Source organism: Polyodon spathula, chromosome 1 (genome assembly GCF_017654505.1).
Source record: "Polyodon spathula isolate WHYD16114869_AA chromosome 1, ASM1765450v1, whole genome shotgun sequence".
Classification (NCBI taxonomy): domain Eukaryota; kingdom Metazoa; phylum Chordata; class Actinopteri; order Acipenseriformes; family Polyodontidae; genus Polyodon; species Polyodon spathula.
The window spans coordinates 104,444,836-104,472,215 of record NC_054534.1 but is presented as its reverse complement, the minus strand read 5'-3'; the positions used below and the strand labels follow the sequence as shown (position 1 = coordinate 104,472,215).

At 36.4% G+C, this 27,380-nt stretch overlaps 1 protein-coding gene across 2 annotated transcripts in view; it reads right to left on the bottom strand.

Annotated features, from left to right (window-relative positions):
• Positions 1 to 27,380, bottom strand: part of LOC121317743 (catenin alpha-2) — a 502,323-nt gene that overhangs the window by 340,041 nt on the left and 134,902 nt on the right. For both annotated transcript variants that reach the window (XM_041258019.1, XM_041266306.1), the window contains one exon: positions 13,133 to 13,336. In XM_041258019.1, coding sequence (XP_041113953.1) covers positions 13,133 to 13,336 — 204 coding nt within the window. The remainder of the gene's footprint in view (positions 1 to 13,132; positions 13,337 to 27,380) is intronic.

Sequence of the window (27,380 nt, the reverse complement as noted above, 5' to 3'; positions counted from 1 at the left end):
TGTTATTTCCTAATTGCTTATGCCTCAAAAGTATAGAAAATGGCTATTATTCCCCACAAACTTTGCTTTTGTGACCAGGATAGTGATATTTCAAAATATCACTATTTCCAATGGGAAAACAGGCAAATGTGTGTCTTTTCGTTCACAGAAAGTCAGAAAAAAACAACATATGAATCCAAATTAACATGTATTTATACTAAAGTAATACAAAAATGACTACAAAAGATTTAGAAGTGAGTAGTTTTTCGAGATTTACGATTATACTGTTTAATTTGGATTCATATGTTCATTTGCCCGTTTTCCCATTGGAAATAGTGATATTTTGAAATATCACTGTCCTGGTCACAAAAGCAAAGTTTGTGGGGAATAATAGCTATTTTCTATACTTTTGAGGCATAAGCAATTAGGAAATAACACTTACTACCCAGGAACAAAAAAAAAAAAAAAAAAAAAAAATTGTTACATGGTGTTATTATTATTATTATTATTATTATTATTATTATTATTATTATTATTATTATTATTATTATTATTTTTTTATTATTATTATTATAGCCCTTAAAAAGCAAGTAGCTTCAAATAATAGTTGTAATTGTTACCGTTTTTATGATATGTGTAATCATTCAGAGTTCTTCTTAGCGCAGTTACTCAAATATCGTTGTTTTTTTAATTATTATTTCTGGTACTTTTTATATATTCTTAAGGTGTTTTCAGTCTGCTATAGATGTGTTTATACCGAAAATCTACAGTAGATCAAAAGTGTCTATATACTGTAGAAGAAAAAGCCAGTGCCATCTAGTGAACAAGTAAGAAGTATCTTTTTGTATTCATGTAAATACACATCTGTGCACTTTTTTGATGGGTTTATTGGCTGAATAACCCCAATATACACTGCTGTATGATGCTGATGCCGATCACTTCCTTTAACTTCATGAAATCATTAAGCATAACAGTTAAAATTTCATATTTTAAAGCATTTTTATGATACAAGTTGTGTTCTAAATGTGACTTTTTTCGCATAAAAAGAATGCAGATGATACATAATTAAAGAGATGTTATAGGATATGCATTATTAAGAAAGCCTGAGTCACACATATTTTTCCTGTAACATTTGTTGTATTTGGCCCCTGTCTCCCCTTGTCTCTCATGAGTGCATACAAAGAAACCAGCATATTAATAATGTCTAAGGAGTTTGGCAGGCTTTAACATCAGCCCAAGGTACAACCCCAGTCCTTACAGACATTATAGATGGCCTGTTTTTTTTTTTCTACTTGACCATTGACATGGTCAATAAAGACTTAAGATTAAATATTGTACTGTATGTTTTACTTGAATATTGGTAACACTTTACATTAAGCGTCTCACGAAACTGTAATAACACAAATATTACACATGTGGTTGTGTATTTACAATGCAATTAATATGTTACCACAAATGCAATTGCACTGCAATTGTGTATGGTTAATCTAACTACAGCAGACATAACTGCAGGGCAGGCATTGCACCATGCCTTTAAAGACCCTGCTGTGCACGTACTGTACAATTCCCATTTCAACTGCTTTCAAGCAGCATTATCAGCTACACCATGAACTGTCCACTCAAGCTGGAAACGTCTAATAAAAGAAAAAACACATGTGAATCATGCTTTTACACAGCCAGTTTCTTTAGCCCAACTTCCATTCACCTTCAGCCCCCCTTTCATGTTTTATAAGCCACAGCAGTGCAACCAACATGCAACACCCTGAAAACCAACAATGAAAACAACAAGAAATAGGTCATGAATAAAAAAGGGGCAAAAGCAGAGGAGAACAATAACACGACAGAATATGGTGAATATGGTGTGGCAATAAGCAATGTAGCAAAATAAAAGTAACATATTTTCTACAAAAATAATAATTTATTAAAAAATAAATAAAGAACATGCTGTTAGAAAAAGCAAAACAGCAATGTGCACCAAACAACTTAACAAAATATGAATCTTCTGAACATTTCATCATTGCAAATAACAGAACATGCATCTAAAAAAAAAAGAAAAACATTGGAAATCAACTACCTTACAAATATATAAAAATCATATAATACAATTCAAATGGGTCATTCAACCAATGGCCAGCGCAAACACTCCTAGTTCTGATATCACAATTTCCTAATTTACTGTAGGGAATTATAATTAGTGTTTAAATTAAAGAAAAAATAATTTACAGTGTACAACCACACTCCACATATTTCTTACTTATATTCCACACTTCTATATATATATTAGCTCAAAGAGCCAGCTGCCCAACATTTCGATATGTTGTACATATCTTTTTCAAGGGAGCCTGTGTTTGAATCAAAACATTGGAGGTATTTATAGGTGTTTGACGGCATGACAACTACTTGTTATTGTTTATATTCAAATCCATGATTTATTCTTACATGATGTAATGGTGTTCTATATGTGACATCACTTTTACTTATATCTTTAAATCTATATTAACTCTAATTAACATTATTTTATATAAACTTGTATTTATATTATCATGCAATGCTGGCTCTGAGGATCAGCCTTGATATGGTCTCCCCAGCGCATCAGCATGCACAACTTTTGAATTAATTTTGTTTATTTAATTATTTTTAACTTTTATATATTTATTGGAATTAATTAGTTCATTCTTTTCTGTTGAGTCCCGCTGGTATAATTGTGTTCAGTCTATTTATCCATTTACTTTCTTTTATTCTTCTATATGTGGCATTATCTAATTTTAGCTGTTCTAATACTAAAAACTTTACATCATTTATGTCATGTCCTTGACTGGTGAAGTGCTGTACTATTGGCTCATTCATTTTTTTATTTCTAATTAATGAAAGGTGGTTCTGAATTTTTTTATATAAAGTTGTTCCAGTCTCTCCAACATATTTTATTTCATCACATTTTTCACAGGTTATTCCATAAACAACATTGCTATTTTTACAGTAGGTATTAGTTTTTAGTGGATATGTGGTGTTCTTATGTTTAATTATATTTCTACTTTTGTCTATGTATTTACAAACTTTACATGTACTAGTGCAAGTATTTGTAGAACCTATTCTGTCAATTATTCTTTTATGTTTACTGTGAACTAGAATATCACCTAAATTAGCTTCTCTTTTGAATGCTACAACTGGGGCCTTAAGAAACACTTTTTTCAATTGTTCTGAATTATGTAGAATACGCAAGTGTTTCCAAACTATCTTAGAAATATTGGGCAAAAGTTTAAAGTACGTCATTACTAATGGGACTCTCTTGACCTTTTTATCTCTATTTTTATAATCTAGTAGATCATCTCTTTTTAGTTTATCCACTTTTCTTAACTCTGTCTCTATAATTCTTTCTTTGTATCCTCTTTTTTTAAGATTTATTTTTAATACATATCTTTGTTTTACATGGGCTGCATATATACAGGAAGATGATTCTGCCTCAGGGGTCTGTGCCATTTTCCCTATTGTGGTTTATAATGCTGCAGAAGCCCTTGATGGAATTATTGTTCCCCCATCTTCAGTATTACAAATATCTTAAATTGTCATTGTCACAATAGTCATACTTGTAAAAACTATTTTACACATAAAAGACAGCTAGTGAATAACAGCCTTACTGTTTTTTTTAAAAGGCCACTTTAATAAAATTGTTCCCGTGTCAAAGGCAGAAAGATAACTGGTTTGCCTCAAGAGCTAAATAATGCTAATGGAGTCAGACTAGTGTGGGGTCTGCCATCTGGCTGAATGGCTCATTAGATAGTAAATGACTGCTATGCATAAAACACAGTAGGGTCATCCTGAACTAATGAACCTTTAAGTTTTATTGTGCAGCTTATGAAAAAACTGAGTTGATGTAAATCAGTGGTATCCACGTGCACAAACAACATTTTGCTTTAGGTGTTTAGTACATAACCATGAACTTGAGACTGATTCTCAAGCCTTTTGTTCATTCATCTCTGTAGACATTGGCTCAAATCAGGCTAAGACAACAGGTGGAATGGGTTTGGTGGTCAACTTAGCCCACACCAAAAAAACCTCCACTAAATTAGGCATGGTTGTTCACAATATAAAAGGGGCCCAGGACAGCATGAATAGGGGGTGTGTGGCCAGTTCTGTATGAGAGGATACCATTGCTGGCACAGTGCCCAACTGTAGCCAGTGTCATTTTCTCTTAACTTTCAGGAACACTTAAAAAAAAATGGATGGAGGTAAGCTCTTCTGTACATCCTGCAATATTACTGTAGGTCACTATCGAGAATAGGCTGTTGATGGGCATATAGATTCATGTATTCACCAAAGAGAAAGACAGAAATCCAGAGCAGCACTGGACTGCTTTACTTGCAAAGAAACAAAAAACGGTGACTTCCACGTTCCCAAAGTCCACTGAAAACCGTGAAGCATAAAACACCTTATATACAGAACATACAACCTATTTACTAATGTGCATTGCGGTCTTATGTACACGTGTACATACATCGGGAGAATATTAAATACTAAACAGTTCATTGGATAGATGTCAATGTACTGTAGCAGAATAATGTCAATATACTGCAACAGGGGTTTACATCTAGACCACTGTTATTGGATTATGATACACATCTTCAAACAAACAACATGCATTTGTTTGAAATCAATACCTTTAGCCTGGGATATGTGCTAATTTTCGAAGAGGGTTTTCAGTGTTTTCTCCTCATACAAAGCTGCCCAGTATGAATGATCCCTATATGAGTAACACTACACAGTAGATTATCTTTATTTATTTATTTTACTGGAACTTAAAATATATACAGACTATAGGTAACACACACCCCTACAATTGACACCGTGTTGTTCTGTCTAAGGAGGAATGCACCATTTTCTGTGGTAACTTGGAAATGGAACAGCATTGATAGAACTCGATTCCAGGGCTTTCATAGGAATAGCAAGCACCTTTAGAGGTCTACTCTTGGCCCACCACTTTCTGCTAATATACATGATCTGTAGATATTAAAAAGGTATTGCCTGGTGTGCCATATTACAGATACCGCTGAAAAAAAAAAAAAGTTTAAGAAAACTTTATCACTAGTTCAACAGGAGACAACAGGAGAGTGATTCCATTGGCTCAGAAAAGTGAAGCTGATTATGCATTTATAATACTAGCATATGTTACAACTAATGTAGTTAGAGCCTGGTATTTGGATTTATGTTCATCAAGGTAATGCAATTACATTTGCTTCCATAGTTTGATCTACCTATCAAAGTCAACCATATTATATTTTTCATTTCGATCCAATATCAGTGCTAGGATGCACTGCCCATTAATGTAATAGGTTGCAAAAACTAAGAGGAACTGCATTACATTAATATGTCTCTAGTTAACTCTATCTTATCTACTCATTCGAATTAGCCTAAAATCCAAGCTCCAGTTATCTGCTCCAGTAACTCCAGTATCTGGTGACCTCAATTCGGATTCTTTGGCTGCAGATCCAACAGGCATGTCGTAAAGTCCATTAACGAAAAGTTTACTACAGGAGTCTTCTATTGGAAGATAAGCTGATTTGGAATGCCTTAATTGGCATGAACAACACATTACTGAGGGTAGCCTGCCTTTTTTCTATGATGAAAGTGATATAATGATTGTACCTGACATCTGTAATTATTTTTGGAATGAAAAGTAAAAGCTGTAACTTTTTTTTAGGGCCCTCATTAAAACAAATGTGGACATTTATGCACTGATCATGTCTGTCTGTAGACTCTTGGCCTCCTTTAGACCTATAGGATTGTTGTTATAATCTGATAAATGGTTGCTTTTATATACTGTACATTTTACAGTTTCCTCATGGTTTGGATTCATGTCTAGGGCCAAAAGTTTTGCATCACCCTATGGAATTAACAAAGTTTGCTTCATAAAGTCTGCCTGATTACTGGAGGCGGCTAAATTGAAAAACGCATTTAATGAAACATGTTTTAAAACTGCTCATGCTCTGGCTGAATCAAAAGGGAAAGGACAGAATCAAAGTCGCCGGTATTCTTCAGCATGATAACTATATATATATTCTCTCTGTCTATTATCTGCTATGAACTAAACAAATCAACTGGGGATATCTGAAAATGTTTATTGAGGTGGTTTAGTCCTAAATCTGAAAGAATCGGAACACAAATAAAATTTAGATTTTCTCAAAGAAAAATGATTATGTATAATTGTACGAAGTACCTGATTAGCGCCCACATGTCTCTCACACTGTAGAGCTTTTTTTCAGCCCACCCAGTCACAAGTCACAAGTCACTCTAACAAGTGAAATTTCTCACGCTGGTTCACAAGAATTTCTGATTGGTCAGTACAGTAGCAATGTCTTTGCACACTGCCTGCCTCCTGAGAGCCGTTTCATTTATGTATAAGAGCAATACATGATTGACAGTATTTAAAATATTTCCCAAAACCCAGGTTTATCGGTTAAAAAAAAAGAAAAAAAAAAAAAGAATTGATTATAGGAAAAAGTACCAGAACTGTTCTGGCACGTTCCGGCCTGACTACACCAGTGGGCACAATGTTTTCTATGAAAATCTTTTTTTAAACTTATAACAGATATTGGCAATATGTGTAAAAAAATTGCTCTCCGTCTTTGTCAAACACTTCCATTCTCACTTATTCTGTTTGCAATTCACAATTCATCTTCTTGACTAGTAATGGCTAGCAATACTAGGATTCTCACCTTGTCTCCTCCACAATACTGAATAGGTAACTCGCACTTCAACTAAAGCTAAAGTCATGTGCATTTTTCAATGTACTCTTTACAAGTATCTTCAGCCCCCCTTAACCTCTTCATAATTCTGCAATCTTGTCACAACCTTTAGAAATGGTTCAGTAAATACTAGGAAAGCAGCCACAAACACTAAGTAATGTGAGCTGGATGTTTACATAGCAAATAAGGAACAAGTTTGTGTAATGCAAATAAAGGGTTTTATTACTGGTTACAAGCAAACAAGCAAAACAGACAGGCTGCCTCCTTATACACCTGCTCAAGAACTTGAGCTTATGAAGGTCCATGGATAAGTTGTGTGTTAATGTCACAATCCATCGTATATTACCAGTGTGATTTATTGTAGCGTTCCAGCCAAGATACAGTATTGGATACCATTAGAGACATTTGCAAACAAACCATTAAACAACAGATCTTCTGCAACACTATCAATGGCTCTAGAAATAAAAAAAGGGCACGATTTATCCATTTGACTTGTTCTTGTTAAATGCTGCGTTACAATTAAAACTATAAAACCTAATTAAGAAAATGAAAGAAACACTTGATATATTTTTAGTTATCAACTGAAGAAGAAAAAAATACACCCTCTTTCATTTACAATCAATGAACATGTTTGTACTGCGGTGAAAAACAGGGATTCCATCACTGGACTGCCTCTTTCAGATGCATCTATTTAAATCCATGTCCATTCTTTCAACACTATCCACCGTGGCACACTGATAGTCCACTTAGGTCTCTCTCTGTATTAGTGCTGCACTATTGAGATGGCACAAAGTGAATAAACTAAACTAAACTAAACAGCAAATATGTATTTACAGCACTGCATTGTTTTTACTAAAGCCATACATGATAATACAGATAAAATGCTATTTATAACCTTGGTTAGATCCAGGTGTTGTGGCAATGACCCCTCTTTATCACCTACCCACTATCTCTATTTAAACCCCAGGGTATAGCTTCCGTTTTCTTCTCTACATGGCTTGCTCCTCCGTCTGTATCATTGCTCACCTATGGGGGTCTCTACCGTGAGCCCCAAGGCCAAATCATACCTACCCACCCACTCTTACTCACCACACATTGCTTACTTAATTGCCAGGGCAATAGTTAAAGAGCGAAAGTCAATACTACTGCTGTATTTAGATCATTAAAATATCCCCCATTGTTACAACAGCTAGATCTGCCCATGACTGCTTGGTATACATGTATTACGTGTGAACCAATTCATAGTTATTCTAAATTAAATCTAAATTACTATGGTGAGTGTTATTAATTAGCACTATAGGTTTATATGTTACTGTAAAGTGTCCTGAGCTTGATAGTTTAGACCTGTTTCAGCTGAACGATAGCCGAGAGACACAGCCTTCCAGAGATCTATTTGAGTCAGCTGGCCCCGTCCCCAACATTACCACCCATATTTTTATATTCTACTCAACATGACCAAAATGCAAAAAAATTCCTGCCAAAGATCACTGTCTTTTTATTAACAGCTGGTTTCTGAATCTGTCTCCCGCAGGAGTGCAGGCTGGCTCCTCTCCCTAGACCGTTCTGTTTAAACATGACATTAGAACACCACGTAACAGATTTGCTTTGATTCTGGCTTACTTTAACTATTGATCTTACTTTCCAGCTAAAGCCTCATCCTTCCAGGATGACTTTGTAAACTGACTCCTATTAAATAACAATGCATTCCAATCTGAATGTAATGGTAATTACTGTATTTAAAAAAAATGAATCAATTCCAAAATAAATTCACTGAGTATCCTTGATAACTATCTTAGACCTTAATAAAGCCAATGTGTTATCCTTCAGTGCACTAAAGAATGGGGGCATGTCTCTTTTAAATAGCTTCAGACTATTATGTGCCACATTTCACTACCTGAAAGATTAAATCCCACTAACCAACTCTCTAAATCCTGTTTACAACTTGCACAAAATTGTACTTCCCCCAGCACCTCTTGTCCGGGTCAGTAATGCATTACAGTGTAGATCAATTGATAGATTGTCCTGTCCAGACTGCAGTAACTAAATCAGCCAATCCTGATGATTCAGCAGTGATCGAGCAGTCAGGCCGCTGTCACCAATCACTGATCACCGGGATTAGGACAGATATGGACATTTTGCTGTCACTTGAACCTAATTTATTGCCAACTACCACATTGATTAACCTTGTGCAGTCCCACGGTACCGTTCTAAAAAAAATAAAATAAAAAATACAGCACACTGGAACTCTTCATCACTTTATTCAGAGCTGTTGCATGATCCTAGATTTCACAGTATTGCAGTCTCATTGTTGTATTCTAAATATGTGTTAATGTTCTCATTTATAGTAGTGACTTTTGTGGTAATTTTTTTTTTCCAGTAATATTGTATAACAACATGATGTCACACTCAGAGGACCTTACAATTAGAAATAATTGAAAGTTAACAAAAAAAAAAGGAGAGTAGATAAAACACTGGTTACTCAAATCTTTGAGAAATTAACATCAAAGCGAAATTGGTAATATAGTTGGCAATACAGTTGCAGTAACAAGTATGAAGGGACACATTTGAACAAGTTCTCACAATAGCCAATGATGGAAAAAAGCTGAGAAAGGTTCAAGATGATGGCTGCATTCCTTTTAATGAAGGAAAAAAAACCTCAGATCCCCTCTTTTTTTTTTTTTCTTTCAGGTTCTTATAGTAAACTGTAACACCTCAGAGGGTCTGCAAAAGGTCATGCAATCAACGGACTGTAATGTGCCACCTAGAGTTCGTCTTCTACACTGCTCCTGAAATAGCCTCTCCCTAAACATTCTCACTAAATCATATTCACTAGAAAGTACAGCTACAATTTAATTTAAGCTGTGGGTATTAGCTGTGCAGGTAGGAGGCTGATTAATTGGACAGCTGCACTATTGTATTCGCTGTGGTTGGACAACCAATAAGTAAGTGATAAAAGCACACTGTGAGAAGGTTGCAAATAGAAACAGATGTATTGTATGTTAACTTGTGCTGGGACAAATATCCGAATATTTGAACAGATATTTCTTGACATGTATTCGGATACAAAGATCAGATGATCATATTTGCTAGAAATGACAAAAATACCTTGCATTTAGTTACCGCTTCACCAGAAGTTGTGCAACAGTTTCAAAAATGACAAATGAAAAATAGCTTGATATATTAATGTATATTTATATATAATGTGATATATATATATATATATATATATATATATATATATATATATATATATATATATATATATATATATATATATATATAATATATCAAGCTATTTTTCATTTGTCATTTTCATTTGTCATATATATATACACACACACACACATACATACACACAGGATCAACACAGCAGCTCTTGAGCCTCTATTTACATTTTAGCCTGGAGAAAGTAAACAGAATATACACACGCTCGAATAGTGATCTCTACAGAATGCTACCTCGGTCAAAAAAGTGTTGTGTTGCTTTGAGATGGTCAGAGAAAAGGCAAGCATGTCATTCTGCAATGCCTCGCTTAACAGTGCCTACCTTCCTGGAAATGTTATGTAGTGATTTTTTTATATAGATTTTATAGGGTTTTTTTAGGTTTTTTTGTGGCATTCTGTTGTATAGAATGTAATAAACATTTTTTTCCATGTTCATTTTACAGCCATTTCCATGGTTGTTTTGTTTGAAGTGTTTAAAGTTAAATTTCAATTTTTGTTTGCTTGTTCAAGTAAACCTCATGTTACTACTTCATGAAAACATGTCTATGGTCACTGTTTGCTATGGAGAAACGGCAATGCCAAGGAATGAAAAATAAAATAAATAAATAAATAAATAAATAAATAAATAAATAAATAAATAAAACGCATTGTCAACTTAATGTACTATTTATTTCGGGAATAAACAAAACAACGTTTAACTTGAACTGCTATTTGGCATCCTTTGTTTTGCAGTTAAGTAGGTAAAGTAAGGCCTACACAACGTATTCTTTACTCCTGGGATATTTTTCTACTTTAATGTGTTTCATATTGTAATGTCTTGCTGTAAAATAAAGGCACACACACGGTGGCCGAAACAAACAGACAAGTATTGTGCTATTCTTTATCTCCTATACCTCCTTGCTGTACACCCAACCCCAAGTGAGTGATCTGTGCCGGGATTCAATTACTAATTCATTATTCACTTGAATCCTGGTATGTGAACTAATTTGAGCAACCCTGTGCTCACATACAAATACACGTTTTACTCTGCACGTGAACTGATTGTGCAATCCCTGTGCCTAAATATAAATATACAGTTTAAATCACTGGTGCACCAATACACACCAACAATAACACACTAGATACAACATAAAATACAAAATACGCACAGGGGCAGGGTAGCCTACCACACGTGTTCATTTACAGAAGCAGCATTGTTAAATCTTGGTTACAACTGTCTCCATGGCTTCTCAAAATTGCCAAACTGTTAGCCAATGCAAACTGCTGCGTCTCCATTTTAAACTTGCTACAATATTACAAAATGACTAATGGAATCAGAAAAGAGTCCCGAGAACAACGCGGGGAAAAACAAGGATGACCAGAAATATATTGATACTATATGCCTCTTGGTTTAATAAATACTGATACAACCTTAACAAAAATTAAGACATTGAACGACTGTATGCTGAATATATATCTATATATTATATCTATATATATATATATATATATATATATTATATATATATATCTATATATATATATACCCCACACCTTTTTTTTTTTTGCAAGGGATCTAGATGATATATATGTGACATTTATTAAGTTACCTAAAGTGTTTCACATAACGATAACATTAGTTAAATAGGTAATCCATGGGTACTTGTGATGTCAACTACAGTTTATATATATCTATTTATTTATTTTTGTAACAGAAGGCAACGAAGAGCGGAACTACTTATAAGTACATTTATGGGTCACTGACAACTATTCTTGGTGCTATTCACAGTCCTGGTAAAAATCTAACTGGTTGACAACATCACAAGTGTATGACAAAGTACGGCAGACACAGCAATGCATGTTAGAGAAGCAGTGAGGTTTGGATTTAAATCTCTCAAACTGGGGTAGAAAAAGATGATTCCTTGACAGCTGCCAGAATTTCAAATGACTTTCAAACAAATCAACTGTGCAAGTTCCAAGTTCGACAAGAGTTCACATCTACAGAACTATGTGCCTAAAAACTGCTTGTATAGTAACAAAAAAACAGAAAATACTCTTAATACAGTCTTTAATTATCTCCTTTTGAAAAAGTAAGGTAAAACATCTGCTGATTTTGCAAAACTAGAACCAATTTTCTTGTTATGTATTTCAAGGTCTCTTAAGCAAACTTGTATTATTTTAAATCTCATAAGATTAATATGATTTTTATGTCTTTTCCAAAAATAGGAGATTGGAGGATACACAAAAAATGTGGCCCACAGTGTTTTAATAATTGTAATTATTTCCAGTTCTGCAATTCACTAGATTTGAAGATTGCATGGCAAAATGTAAAATGTTAGTGTTCCAGCTGGGTGTAGTAAAACATTCCATGTTATAAATTGATGGCTAAGCAACCATAAGGTTCTAATTGCTTTAAATATTAGACATATTGTCAAAGTTCCGAATAACATATTTTCTATTATTAATACATGGATAGGCTTCATTAGTATTCTCTGAACATGCATTGTGATTTATGGGGAAGGTAACTTTGTAATATATCATCCTGGTATGTTTTTTTTTTTTTTTTTTTTTTATGAGTTTGAAATGTGTAAGCAACCAATTTTTTTTTTTTTTAACATTTAACTTTAAAACTATTGTTCCCAAGGACCAGGCACACCACTATGATCACACTGACAGGGGCAAAATCTATATCAGCAGTGCATCACACAACGTTGCTTTTACTGAAATCGTCATGAAGCAATTCATATCCATAAACCAAGTAGCTGAAAGTTAATTAAAAAAATACACTCAAGCTATAAACTGGTTCACTTTCATTGTTAAATATTTCATCTTGCCAATACATATATTTAAAAGGCTTAGTTATAACCTTATCATTCTGGTCAATACATTATTGAAAAGGAAATGACTACATTCTTAAGGACCCACTGCAGTGTGGTTAGACCAAGCAATATTCATCTTCAAATGAATACTTTCATCCAATACACACACATTATTCAATAAAGTATTATTATATATATATATATATATATATATATATATATATATATATATCTATATATAATATATATTATATATATATATTATATATATTGCATATTATGCCTATGCTGTTATTTAAGCATTAGGTTGTGTTTAATGGCCAGGCTTGCTCCAAGCAGTCTTAAAAGTAGTAATAAAAGAACCCCTATTGCAGATAAAATTGCGACTTACATTATTCATGTACTCGCTTAGCAAATCCTGCAGGGCCTGTCGTACAGCATTACACTCTGCCACAATGCGCTCCCGCCGGTCGTCACGCGTGCACGAGGAGTCTGCCATCAATGCTGCCCCACTGATGATGCTCTCCAAGCGCTCCTCCAGGGACGGCCTGAACCGGGCTTCACTGAAGGTCAGGGGATCTAAAATGATCTTGTTCTGAAAAAGAAAATATTTCAAATAAGAACTGCTCGATTCATTTAACGTTTGCCATTCGTACAGTATATCTTTTATTGCACTTGTATTCGCTCTACCGAGCTACAATTCTTTATGACTTTTTTGTAGTTGCTACTTCTGCTATTTACAGATGCCAACAATAGTTTATCATAATAATAATGATGAGGTGTAAAGGGGCTGAGGCCCTGCCCTTGTAAAAATGTATATATTGCGTGTGTTGGAGTGTTTTATTGTGCAAATTATGTTGTTTACAGCTATGGCCAAATATTTAGCATCACCTAGAATTTTAGGATTGGTCATCAAAGAAACTACAAAATGATATTGCAAAAAGTCTCCCGGAAGCCATCATAGCATTTTATGTTATGATGGCTTCGAAATGTCACATTTTTCAATTTGGGTAGGTTTTTTGTTAAAAGCGGTATGTAATACAATATGATAACGTAGGATTATTCAGCAAGTTTCATTTGACTTTATGGAGCAAAATTGGATAACTGATTGCGTTTGTTCTGGGGCTCCTGTTCAGTATACATGCCAGAGCAGCAGGTTGTGCTCTGGGTGATTCAGCACTGTGATAGATTCAGCCTGGGAGCTTTATTTTGGGTGGATTTCTATTTGGACTTTTGTTCACCTATTTTGTTAAATGTTTTGTTAAATAAGGTACACTAAAAAGCGATCTGAAACTACAATTGTGTGCTTTCTGAGTCTGCTACCCCTGCTGCTTACCTTGACTTCAGCACTATTGAAACCTAGCAATGACAAACACTGCAAATCAAAACAAACAAGAGGAAGTTGTGTTGCTTTGTTTTAAACATATATTTGTAAGCTATTTAAATCTGGCAGCAATTATTGCAGCAGATGGTTTCTGAAAACGTTAAGCAACAGTAGGCCGGAGACAAAGCGAAGGTGACCTTCAAGGATGGTTTTAGGACATGAAAGTTACAGCCTTTGTGAGTTTTATGAAGCTTTGAAGGCCTGAATACAGAATAAGATAACCTTGTTTTATTGTTTAAGTTGCTACAAAATAGACATTTTATAAGCTCTATAGTGAACACATTATAATATTGATGACAGGAATGCTATATTTTTATGACTGAACAATTTTAATAATGTATTCACAGCAGTACTTTCACTACTATACTTTTAAATGCTGAAGTCATGCAGCGGCTACTCTTTTTTTTTTATTATTGATAACAAGTAGAATTATTTGACAAGTATAAGTTCCCTGTGGTGCTTGTGCCAGTATATAAAGCTCTTTATCACAGAAGCTTCTTGAAATAGGAACTTTACATATACAGTGTATGTGCAACAACCTTGTATTTTTTACCCACATCAACATAACACCTGTGATAAGCAAAACGTCAAAAACAACAAGTCGTAGAAGATAACTTTCTAATGTGCCATGTTTGAAAGACACCCCTACAGAAGACCTGAAACACGCCATTACCAAATATAAAGTAATACATGAAATATGTGGTCGTGTTGTTTAAAATCTGACAAGTCACATTATTCAGACCGGGAATAACTTGTTGGCGTTCCTAACAGTCTGCTATTGTACAGACGTTAACTTGCTCTGACGGGAAACCATACATTTGGTGCTGCTTGAAGGAGTTTGATACTTCAGTCATGATTCCTTCACCAACAATTTAATCCACTTAGCTGAAGACAAGATAACCTGTGAAAAACATACACCTGCACTAATGGGTTCAGTTTTGAAGTTTCTACTTAAAAAACTTTTAAAATCTGCTAAACTGCCATGGGCTTGATTCTTTTTTTTCCCACAATAAATACCAAATAAATAAATAAAGTACAGTAAAATCAACTAGTATGGTGTTTAAACTGCTCCAACATAAAATCATAACCTGGTCTTTCACTGACCTCAATTAAATGTACTTTTATGAATGTTCCTTAATATTGTTAACACATCGGTCAATAAATCCCAATAAACCCCAGCTGTTTAGCTCATTAGAGTAAGCAACTTCAAATGACATGTTCTCAGCTATTGCTTTACTGCTGCCTTACCTTTCTGTGACATTTGCAATCATTCTTGGTGGTTTTATTGCAACAATAATAATGTGTATTTGGTTGTTTTTTTTTTTAAGTCTGCGTTAATATGATTTCACCTAGAAATCAGATATTCTAGATATATTTAATATATGATAGATTAGATAAAGACCCTTTGCAAACTGCAGTACCATCGAGTGCTTTCAACCTTTTCATCTGAAGTACCAGTGTTTCCAGCAGGGACCAACATCACTGTTTTTCATTATGGCAACAGTGCTGTTAAATTACCATGCCAGCTTCTTTAGCTGAAGAGATACTGGGCCATATACTTAAAAGATGTTGTTTTTTTTTAATTTTATTTTCCTAAAACATTATCATACACAGTTTTTTTTCTGTTTGTTTTTAACCCAAACACATCCAAAAGCTTGTTGAGGAGTATTATACTGTCTGTTCATTCTTCTACTCTCCGAATGTATTAGTGGAGTGTGTACTGTATTTGAAATTATACTGTTATAAATAACATACTTCAGGTCAGGAAAATAAGTGAAATAGCAGGTTTCTCTATGCAGCAACCATACAGGTAATCAATCTGTTACTCCACACCCTCTACTTTAGAGTATATATTATTAAGAATATACAGTTATGATTAACAAGATACCATCCAGCCCATAGATTTCCAGAACTGCATCCAGTTACCCACCCTTATCATACCCTGTGTGAAAAGCTGTCTCCTGCCTCCATTTAAACAAATAGGCCCCCTTCTATTTTAAATGCTAAATAATGTCCTGAATTTGAATGTCCCCTTCGTAAAGTGAATATTCCAGACAAACAGTGTTTGCGGACAGGGGTATATTCATTTAATATTATTAGAACATTGCAGTATGATTTAAGCCCAGCCATTATTCCATTACTGTCATTCAGTGTTTCCTCTTGTTAATGGTCAGTCCACACAGTCTGTGAGGTGGACTTGTTCAATGGTTCTATCCAGCATTGATTAAGGGGAATTCTAATGGAAACATTTAATTTATGATCAGTCGTGGATATATGCAGGGGGTTAAAATCCTGTTACTTTAATTTCAAGAAGCCTTCCAATGCAGAATATACACCAGAGTTTAGCAAAACAAAAACTACTCAATGGAATCTAGATTGCAAATGTACTGCACTGTAAAATCATAACAGCAGCGCAGTACCCTGGAGCTGCAAACTTTAAAAAATTAACAAATATATGTTTCTTTGAGAGATCACATGACCCACTGGCACTAACAGCCGCTGTTCACTAGAGTTCCAAATGCCCAACTCCATTTTCAGCTAGTTTTACCTGTTTTTTTTTGTTTGTTTGTTTTATATCCTTCCTTTGTTAAAGATGCCTGGACCTCAAAAATATGTATTATGTATGCCAATCCCTCTGCCATGGTATTGACTGGTATATATCACTCTGAACCCTATAATATTCATAGAGGCACCAGGCAAGGCTGCCCGCTTTCTCCCCTTTTTTTTGCTCTCTCACTTGAACCCTTAGCACAGAATATTCATCAGAATACAATAGCTCCCCCTACTGAATTTAAGTTGTCAAAACATGCCATTTCCCTGTATGCAGATGATACTCTGCTCTATGTTGCAATCCTGTCAGCTTTCAACAAATTCGGTGCTTGTTCTGATTATAAAATTAATTCATCTAAATTTACCATGATGCCCCTCAATGCTGCTGCTAGTAGGGTCCCCTTACTGTCCATTATCTCTGTTAAGAAACAATTTACTTATCGGTATATCGGTATGTACCCCACCCTGCAAACAACTGCGAAAAAAAAAAAATAATAAAATATTTGAAAACCTTATAAGAAGTTTGTGAAGACATGCCCAGATGGACACAAATGCCATCCTCTTTACATGTTTACATGATCGTTTACTGATAAAATGAATATAAGTGATAACTGATAAACGACCAGCGATTAAATGAACTACATTGCAATGTGCTAAATCTGGTGGGGGCTTAGCACTCCCAAACTTCAAATTGTATCACAAGGCTTTTTAATTACATTCTCTGAAGTTCTGGCTGGTTCCACTGTCTACTGTGCCCTGGCAAGCAATCAAGGCAGCTTTGGTCTCACCCATAAGACAACAAGATGTTTTATTTGTGGGGCTTATGGCTAAAAAATGTCCTTTATATTATGGTCCTGTTATAGCTAACTTGATTGCAAGCTAGAGATCAGTGGAAAAACACATGGGACACAAAATTATATGGTATCTACACTCCCCTATCTGGCATAATAAAGCTCTTCTTTCCAGTGACTGGCCCTTCGTTTTTGCACCCTGGTCTAAAAATAACATTCTTAATGAAATATTTAATCAATCAATTAAGCAATCTGTATTTTATATAGCGACTTTCATAGTGGACCACCATCACAAAGCGCTTTACAAGATGCCGCAACAAGAAAATCTATAATACTTTAAATACGGATGATATACAGTTAAAAAAAAAAAATCAAACAAAAAAAATACCCAATGCATAATACATGATACTAACATAATATATGAAATGGTAGCAGCAACACAGCAGCTAATAGCAGATATCAGGCTTAAAGAGCATGGAAAGCAAAAGAGAACAGGTAGGTCTTGAGAGTTGATTTAAAGTGAGCGATGGTGGGAGCATCATGCACCAAAGCTGGGAGAGAGTTCCAAAGAGTCGGAGCCATGAAGCTAAATGAGCATTCTGCAAGTGTGGTGCACTTTTGCTTGGGGATAACAAGCAGGCCAGAGTCAGAGGACCTCAGTTTGTGGGCAGGGACATAGCAGGTCAGCAGATTGAGGAGGTACTCAGGACCTGTGTGATGAAGGGATTTATAGGTGAGCAGGAGAGTTTTGAACATAATCCTAAACTTTACAGGTAGCCTGTGCAGCTGGGCAAAACGGGGGGTGATATGATCACGTTTTTTTTACATCTGGTAAAGATCCTGGCAGCGGCATTCTGAACTAGCTGCAGTCGATTTATGGTGCGTGCCGGGAGACCACCATATACAGAGTTGCAGCAGTCAAGTTGAGAGGAGACAAATGCATGACAAAGTGTCAACTTTGGGAGGGAGAGGTAGGGACAGACTTTGGAGATGTTTCAAAGATGGAAGAAGGAAGATTTGACCATGGAGAAGATGTGGGCATCAAATGACAGGTTGCTGTCAAGAAGTACACCAAGGCTTCGTACAGTGGGGGAAGGCAGCAGCCGACAGTTTCCGAGGTTCAGGGCAGCTATATTTAGATTCTTAAGTTTTAGATCCTACTAGAAGGAGTTCAGGATTTGCTAGTGTTCAGCTGAAGAAAACTGTCAGACATCCAGGCCTCGATCATAAATGCAAGCTGAAAGCCGGACCATGGCAGAAGGGTTACCAGGATCGAGTTAAGTAGAGCTAGGTGTCATCAGCATAGGAGTGAAACATGAGGCTGTGTTGGCAGATGAGGTGACCCAAGTGACGCATGCAGATATTCACCAGCGAGAAAAATGGCACACTAAAATCATCTAAGTTTGAGCTGCAGAGATATTTGGAGGAAACACATACAGATTCAAAAAGGCAGGAGCCTATGTCAATTCCTTCAGATATTCCACCTATCAATCCACCCAAATACCAAATGGAGGACTGTGCACCTAAGTGGAAAGAAGTAGAGCAAGCTGTGAAACAAGCAAGGGCATCATCATCTCCAGGACGTAATGGAGTTCCATACAGAGTATACAAGAGTGCTTCTGGTGCTTTCAGTTTGGTCTACTACCAAGACTGCTGTGGCCACTGACAGTGTACGAGGTTTCCTTGACAACAGTTAAGAAGCTGGTAGCTTTATTCAGTTTATACATCAGGAAATGGTTGGGAGTTTCACGCTGCCTCAGCAGAGTGGGACTTTATGGTAAAGGAATACTGCAGCTACCAATCTCTGCTCTAACCAAGGAGTTTAAGTGCGCCAAAGTCTGACTGGAAATTACATTAGTAGATTCACGTGACAAATGTGTAAGGGATGCAGCACCTGTGTTGAAAACTGGAAGAAAATGGACGGCAACGAAAGCTGTGGAAGATGCTAGGGCTGCCCTTCGAATCAGAGATATTATGGGGAAAGTTCAGCATAGAAAAGGAGGTTTTGGTCTCAGTTCAGCTCCTCCTAAATGGCACAAGGCAACCCCAGCTCAATGGAGGAAGCTGGTAGTCAATGAGGTGCAAAAGCAGGAGAAGAGGATCAGGTGTGTAAGGGCCATTTCCCAAGCCAAGCAGGTAGAATGGATGAGATGGGAGAGTGTGGAAGAACGCAAGATCGGCTGGCAAGACCTATGGACATTGGAACAGAGCAGGATCAGTCTCCTCATCAGATCAGCACATGATGTTCTCCCATCACCACAGAACCTAAACCTCTGGGTGGGTGAGGATCCCTCTTGTCCTTTGTGTTCATTACTTGCAACATTAAGGCACATTTTGACAGGATGTAAGGTGGGTCTTAGCCAAGGATGGTTTGCTTGGCGCCATGACCAGGTGCTGCGAAGTTTGGCCTTAGCATTGGAAGACAAGAGTAACCTGACCAATAAGTTACCACCAGTTCTATCAAAGCATTACACACAAAAGACAATATTCCTCCATCCAGGAGAGCAACCACCAAGAAAAGATGTTAAAATCAAGAATCGCTCAGGACAACTGGAAGCTGCTAGAGACTGGATGATGCTGGCACATGTTGGGCAACGGCTTATTTTTCCACTGAGATTGCCATCACTAATCTTCGACCAGATATTGTTGGGTTCAGTGGTCAAGAGTTGCGTCGCACAGTGAAGAACTTATCTGAAGCAGCAGTTGTTGGCTGTGGTTGAGACGGAAAGATTCTCGATGGGGATCTCAAGCACAATAGAAAGAAAGCAACGCTGATGTACAGGTAAGTAAGCTGGGCTGAGCTGAGTCGGGGATGGAGGGGGGTGATGCTGGGATGCCAGAATCACTGTTGAGCCCTCTTGAGGTGTTGTGGGCTAGTCAACAAAACACAGATGATGGAAGGTGCCCACTTGAAGACCCCAGAGATGTACCCTACTTAGCTCAATCCAGACGGTGGTCATGCTGATGCGCTGGGGAGACCGCACTGGGTTGATCCCTGTAGCCAGCATCGCAGCCGTTGTGTGTGCTGATGCGCTGGGGAGGCAAAATGAGCTGATCCCTGGAGCCAGCATTACACTTCAGCAATTAAAATAGACAGAAGGATATCTACATCATCAGATGGAAAACAACGCAAATGAATGGAGATGCAGATGGATCACATTTGTTTACTGCAAAGCTACGTCTTAGTTGGTGCTTATCTTGGCAAGAGCCAAGTTCAAATCAGCATGAAGTTCAATATCTACTCTCATGTAATGGACATCATGTAAGAAATTAATTTAGTTTGTTGAAATGTGCAACTCAAAAGAGTTGCCTCGTAAATGCAGAGAATTTGATCATTGCCCCATTTCTGAGTTAATTTAAATATATAATCAGGTGAGGTTGTTAACAAATTATTAGTTTGGTACATCACATCTAAACTAAATTAACACAGTAAAACTAATTTTCTGAATGGGAAGTTGAAGTAATTCTCAGGCATATTGACATGATTGATTACAACAAGAAATAGGTATTAAAAATATTAATGCAAAGTAGACACTTTGTATGATAAGCCATATTTAATATTAATATATTAATAATGCATGCTAATGATGTTATGGTCATTGTAGTCATTTGACTATGGAATCAATGAACTGTACACTATTGATGCATATCTCTAACCAATAGCCTTTCCTTTCTGTAATATTAAATTAGCTGTGCACCCCTTTTTATTCTTAAATAAACTATTGTTTTATATTTGTGACACGTTGTGTGAATGTTGGTTATCGTCTAAGGGAATCCGAACTCTACATGATCCCGAACTTAAATATGGTATTTCTCATTTATTACATTTTGACGTTCTTAAACAGGTTGACTAGAGACTAATTTATATTTAAATTGTATACCTAATTCAATACACTGTTAAACACTAAATGACACTCAATCATGAAAAAGTGCCTCTGTCTCAGTTACCGAAATTACTATTCACATTTTAGATTGACACATTTTAGCTTTATTAACATCAATATCAATACCATCATCATCAGAATTGATGTAAGCCAAAAGGAATATGGATGGTTCTGGAAGAAATCATATGTGTTGGTAGAGCAGGCCACAATAAAAAAAAAAAAAAAAAAAAAAAAAAACATAAAATTGACCAATGAGTGAATGCCTTTTGGCCCATTTGTCCAGTTAGCTGGTTAATCCCAAAAGGTTAGGTGGCAGCTGACAGAGGAAATGCCTTTGCAAATCAATTATTGCAGCATCAAGGGTAATATATTTATGAGGGGAAAATGGGTAGTATTACAATATCATTGAAAAGCCTGCATGTATAGCAATGTACTTAATTTTGAATATGAATATCAGCTCTCCTCTTAAAAATGCAGATGCCTGCTATAACAGATGAAGAGAGAGGCAGAGCCAATGTTGCAGTTCAAGTGCTGTGTACGTATAAATTTTCTGCACTCACTGGTACACAAACAAGGGCAATGCCAGCTAAGGTACCAGCAATGATATCCTTATCCTGTCTACAATATACTACATAGGAACTAACTATAACAAAAAAAAGGGAATATGACGAAACAAATCTAATCAAAACAAAGTCTGGAGCCCGTCCACTACTCCTATGTGCAACTTCCCCTTTCACTACCTGACCTTACCCTAATTATACCAGATAAGCTGTCTTTCTGTGTGTTTATATTTACAATTGGTGAGCAACTCAGCGCACTTACGTTTAAGCGAATATCTATAATATATATTATATATATAGATATATATCTATATATATAGAGCCTATATATACCTATATAGATACACCACACAACATAGTGCCTATGCAAAGTATTCAAACAAGATAGTGCCTTGCAAAAGTATTCAAACTCCTGACCAATTCTCTCACAGTACTAAATTACAAATGGTACATTGAAATTTCGTTCAGTTTGATATTTTATTTTAAAACACTTAAACTCTAAATCAATTATTTTAAGGTGACATTGGTTCTATGTTGGGAAATAGTTTTAAGAAAAATAAAAAACTGAAATATCTTGCTTGCATAAGTATTCAACCCCCACACATTAATATTTGGTAGAGCCACCTTTCACTGCAATAACAGCTTTAAGTCTTTTGGGGTGAGTATGTACCAGCTTTGCAAACAGTATCGGAGTAATTTTGGCCCATTCTTCTTGGCAGATTTGCTCCAGGTTATTCAGGGTGCTTGGACGATGCTTGTGGACCGCAATTTTCAAATAGTGCCAAAGATTCTCAATGAGATTGAGATCAAGACTTTGACTGGGCCACTGTAGGACACCTTTTTGTTATTGAGCCACTCCAATGTTGCTTTGGCTTTGTGCTTGGGATCATTGTCCTGCTGAAAGGTGAATTTCCTCCCAAGCTCAGTTTTTTAACAGACTGAAGCAGATTTTCTTGCAGTATTTTCCTGTATTTTGCTCCATCCATTCTTCCTTCAATTGTAACAAGATGCCCAGTCCCTGCTGATGAGAAGCATCCTCACAGCATAATACTGCCACCACCATACTTCACTGTAGGGATGGTGTGTCTTAAGGCATGGGAAGTGTTAGGTTTGCGCCACACATAGCGCTTTGAGTTTTGGCCAAAAAGCTCTATCCTGGTCTCATCTGACCACAAAACTTTTTCCCACATCGCAGCTGCGTCACTCTCATGCTTTCTGGCAAACCCCAGACGTGCTTTCAGATGGTACTTTTTGAGTAATGGCTTCTTTCTTGCCACCCTCCCATACAGGCCAGTGTTATCCAGAGCTCTTGATATGGTTGACTGATGCACCATTACTCGACTCCCAGCCACTGAACTCTGTAGATCCTTCAAAGTGATTGTTTGCCTCTCTGTGGCTTCTCTCACAAGTCTCCTTCTTGATTGAGTGCTGAGTTTTGAGGGATGGCCTTTTCTTGGCAGTGCTTGGGTGGTGTGATGCAGCTTCCACTTCCTGATTATTGATCCAACTGTGCTCACTGGGATATCCAAACACTTGGATATTATTTTGTACCCTTTCCCTAATCTATGCATTTGTATTACTTTATCTCTAACTTCTGTAGAATGCTCTTTGGTCTTCATTTTCCTTCAGATTCACAGCCTTACCAATGATCCTTCAACAGTGGGGTTTTTATCCAGAAAATGTGACAGCAACTTTAATGGTTCACAGGTGGAGGCCAATGGTAAGGTAATTGTGTCCTCGTTAGGGCAATTTCTTTCATCGGTGCAAACTGGGAGCTTCCACAGCACAGGGGTTGAATACTTATGCAAGCAAGATATTTCAGTTTTTATTTTTCTTAAAAATATTTCCCAACATAAAACCAATGTCACCTTACAATAATTTTCTGAGTTTCAGTGTTTTAAAATAAAATATCAAACAGAACGAAATTTCAATGTACCATTTGTAATTTGGTAATATGAGAGAATTGGTCAGGGGTCTGAATACTTTTGCAAGCCACTGTGTATATATAAAATTATAATCCCCAGACTCACAAAACCATTTTTGTCTTATATCTATATATATATATATATATATATATATATAATATATATATATATATATATATATATATATAATAGGTTGGAACACGAATTAAAAATTCATGCTTAGATACGTTGTTAATGGTGTAAGTTTCGTTAACGGTCGCTAAACATCACTATTTCAAGCACGTGTTTTGTCAACCATTATACAATTTTAGAGGAGTTGCAACATCGTGAGGGTGGCAAAATTGTTGTTACCTTTTGCAAACTTTCTACATAAGTGTTTGTTACGACACGACATATTATATATTAATGGTCTATGAAAAAGATCACATGATGTAAAATATGTCAAAATTCACGGGTTACCACACTTTTTAAGTACGAATCTATGCAACAATTACCACATTCAAGAGTGCTGAGTATAAACAACAATTACAGCACTTTCTGAGTGCACGTATAAACAATATGAATTACAGCACTTTCTGAGTGCGCGTATAAAGAGGTGGTGAATTAAAACAATTACAGCACTTTCTGAGTGCGTGTATAAACAACAATTACAGCACTTTTTGAGTGCGCGTATAAACAACAATTACAGCACTTTGAGTGCGCGTATAAACAACAATTACAGCACTTTCTGAGTGCGCGTATAAACAACAATTACAGCACTTTCTGAGTGCGCGTATAAACAACAATTACAGCACTTTCTGAGTGCGCGTATAAACAACAATTACAGCACTTTCTGAGTGCGCGTATAAACAACAATTACAGCACTTTCTGAGTGCGCGTATAAACAACAATTACAGCACTTTCTGAGTGCGCGTATAAACAACAATTACAGCACTTTCTGAGTGCGCGTATAAACAACAATTACAGCACTTTCTGAGTGCGCGTATAAACAACAATTACAGCACTTTCTGAGTGCGCGTATAAACAACAATTACAGCACTTTCTGAGTGCGCGTATAAACAACAATTACAGCACTTTCTGAGTGCGCGTATAAACAACAATTACAGCACTTTCTGAGTGCACGTATAAACAACAATTACAGCACTTTCTGAGTGCGCGTATAAACAACAATTACAGCACTTTCTGAGTGCACGTATAAACAACAATTACAGCACTTTGAGTGCACGTATAAACAACAATTACAGCACTTTCTGAGTGCGCGTATAAACAACAATTACAGCACTTTCTGAGTGCGCGTATAAACAACAATTACAGCACTTTCTGAGTGCGCGTATAAACAACAATTACAGCACTTTCTGAGTGCGCATATAAACAACAATTACAGCACTTTCTGAGTGCGCGTATAAACAACAATTACAGCACTTTCTGAGTGCGCGTATAAACAACAATTACAGCACTTTCTGAGTGCGCGTATAAACAACAATTACAGCACTTTCTGAGTGCGTGTAAACAACAATTACAGCACTTTCTGAGTGCGCGTATAAACAACAATTACAGCACTTTCTGAGTGCACGTATAAACAACAATTACAGCACTTTGAGTGCGCGTATAAACAACAATTACAGCACTTTCTGAGTGCACGTATAAACAACAATTACAGCACTTTCTGAGTGCGCGTATAAACAACAATTACAGCACTTTCTGAGTGCGCGTATAAACAACAATTACAGCACTTTCTGAGTGCGCGTATAAACAACAATTACAGCACTTTCTGAGTGCACGTATAAACAACAATTACAGCACTTTCTGAGTGCGCGTATAAACAACAATTACAGCACTTTCTGAGTGCGCGTATAAACAACAATTACAGCACTTTCTGAGTGCGCGTATAAACAACAATTACAGCACTTTCTGAGTGCGCGTATAAACAACAATTACAGCACTTTCTGAGTGCGCGTATAAACAACAATTACAGCACTTTCTGAGTGCGCGTATATAAACAACAATTACAGCACTTTCTGAGTGCGCGTATAAACAACAATTACAGCACTTTCTGAGTGCGCGTATAAACAACAATTACAGCACTTTCTGAGTGCACGTATAAACAACAATTACAGCACTTTCTGAGTGCGCGTATAAACAACAATTACAGCACTTTCTGAGTGCGCGTATAAACAACAATTACAGCACTTTCTGAGTGCGCGTATAAACAACAATTACAGCACTTTCTGAGTGCGCGTATAAACAACAATTACAGCACTTTCTGAGTGCGCGTATAAACAACAATTACAGCACTTTCTGAGTGCGCGTATAAACAACAATTACAGCACTTTCTGAGTGCGCGTATAAACAACAATTACAGCACTTTCTGAGTGCGCGTATAAACAACAATTACAGCACTTTCTGAGTGCGCGTATAAACAACAATTACAGCACTTTCTGAGTGCGCGTATAAACAACAATTACAGCACTTTCTGAGTGCGCGTATAAACAACAATTACAGCACTTTCTGAGTGCGCGTATAAACAACAATTACAGCACTTTCTGAGTGCACATATAAACAACAATTACAGCACTTTCTGAGTGCGCGTATAAACAACAATTACAGCACTTTCTGAGTGCGCGTATAAACAACAATTACAGCACTTTCTGAGTGCGCGTATAAACAACAATTACAGCACTTTCTGAGTGCGCGTATAAACAACAATTACAGCACTTTCTGAGTGCGCGTATAAACAACAATTACAGCACTTTCTGAGTGCGCGTATAAACAACAATTACAGCACTTTCTGAGTGCGCGTATAAACAACAATTACAGCACTTTCTGAGTGCGCGTATAAACAACAATTACAGCACTTTCTGAGTGCGCGTATAAACAACAATTACAGCACTTTGAGTGCGCGTATAAACAACAATTACAGCACTTTCTGAGTGCGCGTATAAACAACAATTACAGCACTTTCTGAGTGCGCGTATAAACAACAATTACAGCACTTTCTGAGTGCGCGTATAAACAACAATTACAGCACTTTCTGAGTGCGCGTATAAACAACAATTACAGCACTTTCTGAGTGCGCGTATAAACAACAATTATTAAATGGGCAGAAACAATTGGCAAAACTACTAGATTCTGATTGGCTGACACTTTCTCTCTAGCCATTAGATACTTGGTGATAACACATTGCGGAACTTTTCTCCGAAGCAGCCTCATCACAGTAAACAAAATCAATACGCCACGGTAAACAAAACCACTTGAGTCAGTCAGTATGACAGCAATCTCTGAGATTAACTAAACACGTTCTGCAGCTGAAAACACTGAAAAAGAAAAGAAAATGTCAACATTTCGCCATACTGAGGTAAATGAAGCAGATTTAGACAACCTAGAAATAAATACAGCTGAGGAAAACACCAAGCGGCAGATAGAATGGGCTGTGGAAGTTTTCAGTGACTGGCTAACTGAAAAGAATATTGACATTGATTTAAAAACAAAATGTCACAATAGCAGCAGCAGAACCATCTAATGGACAAAACCCATACATACATGTT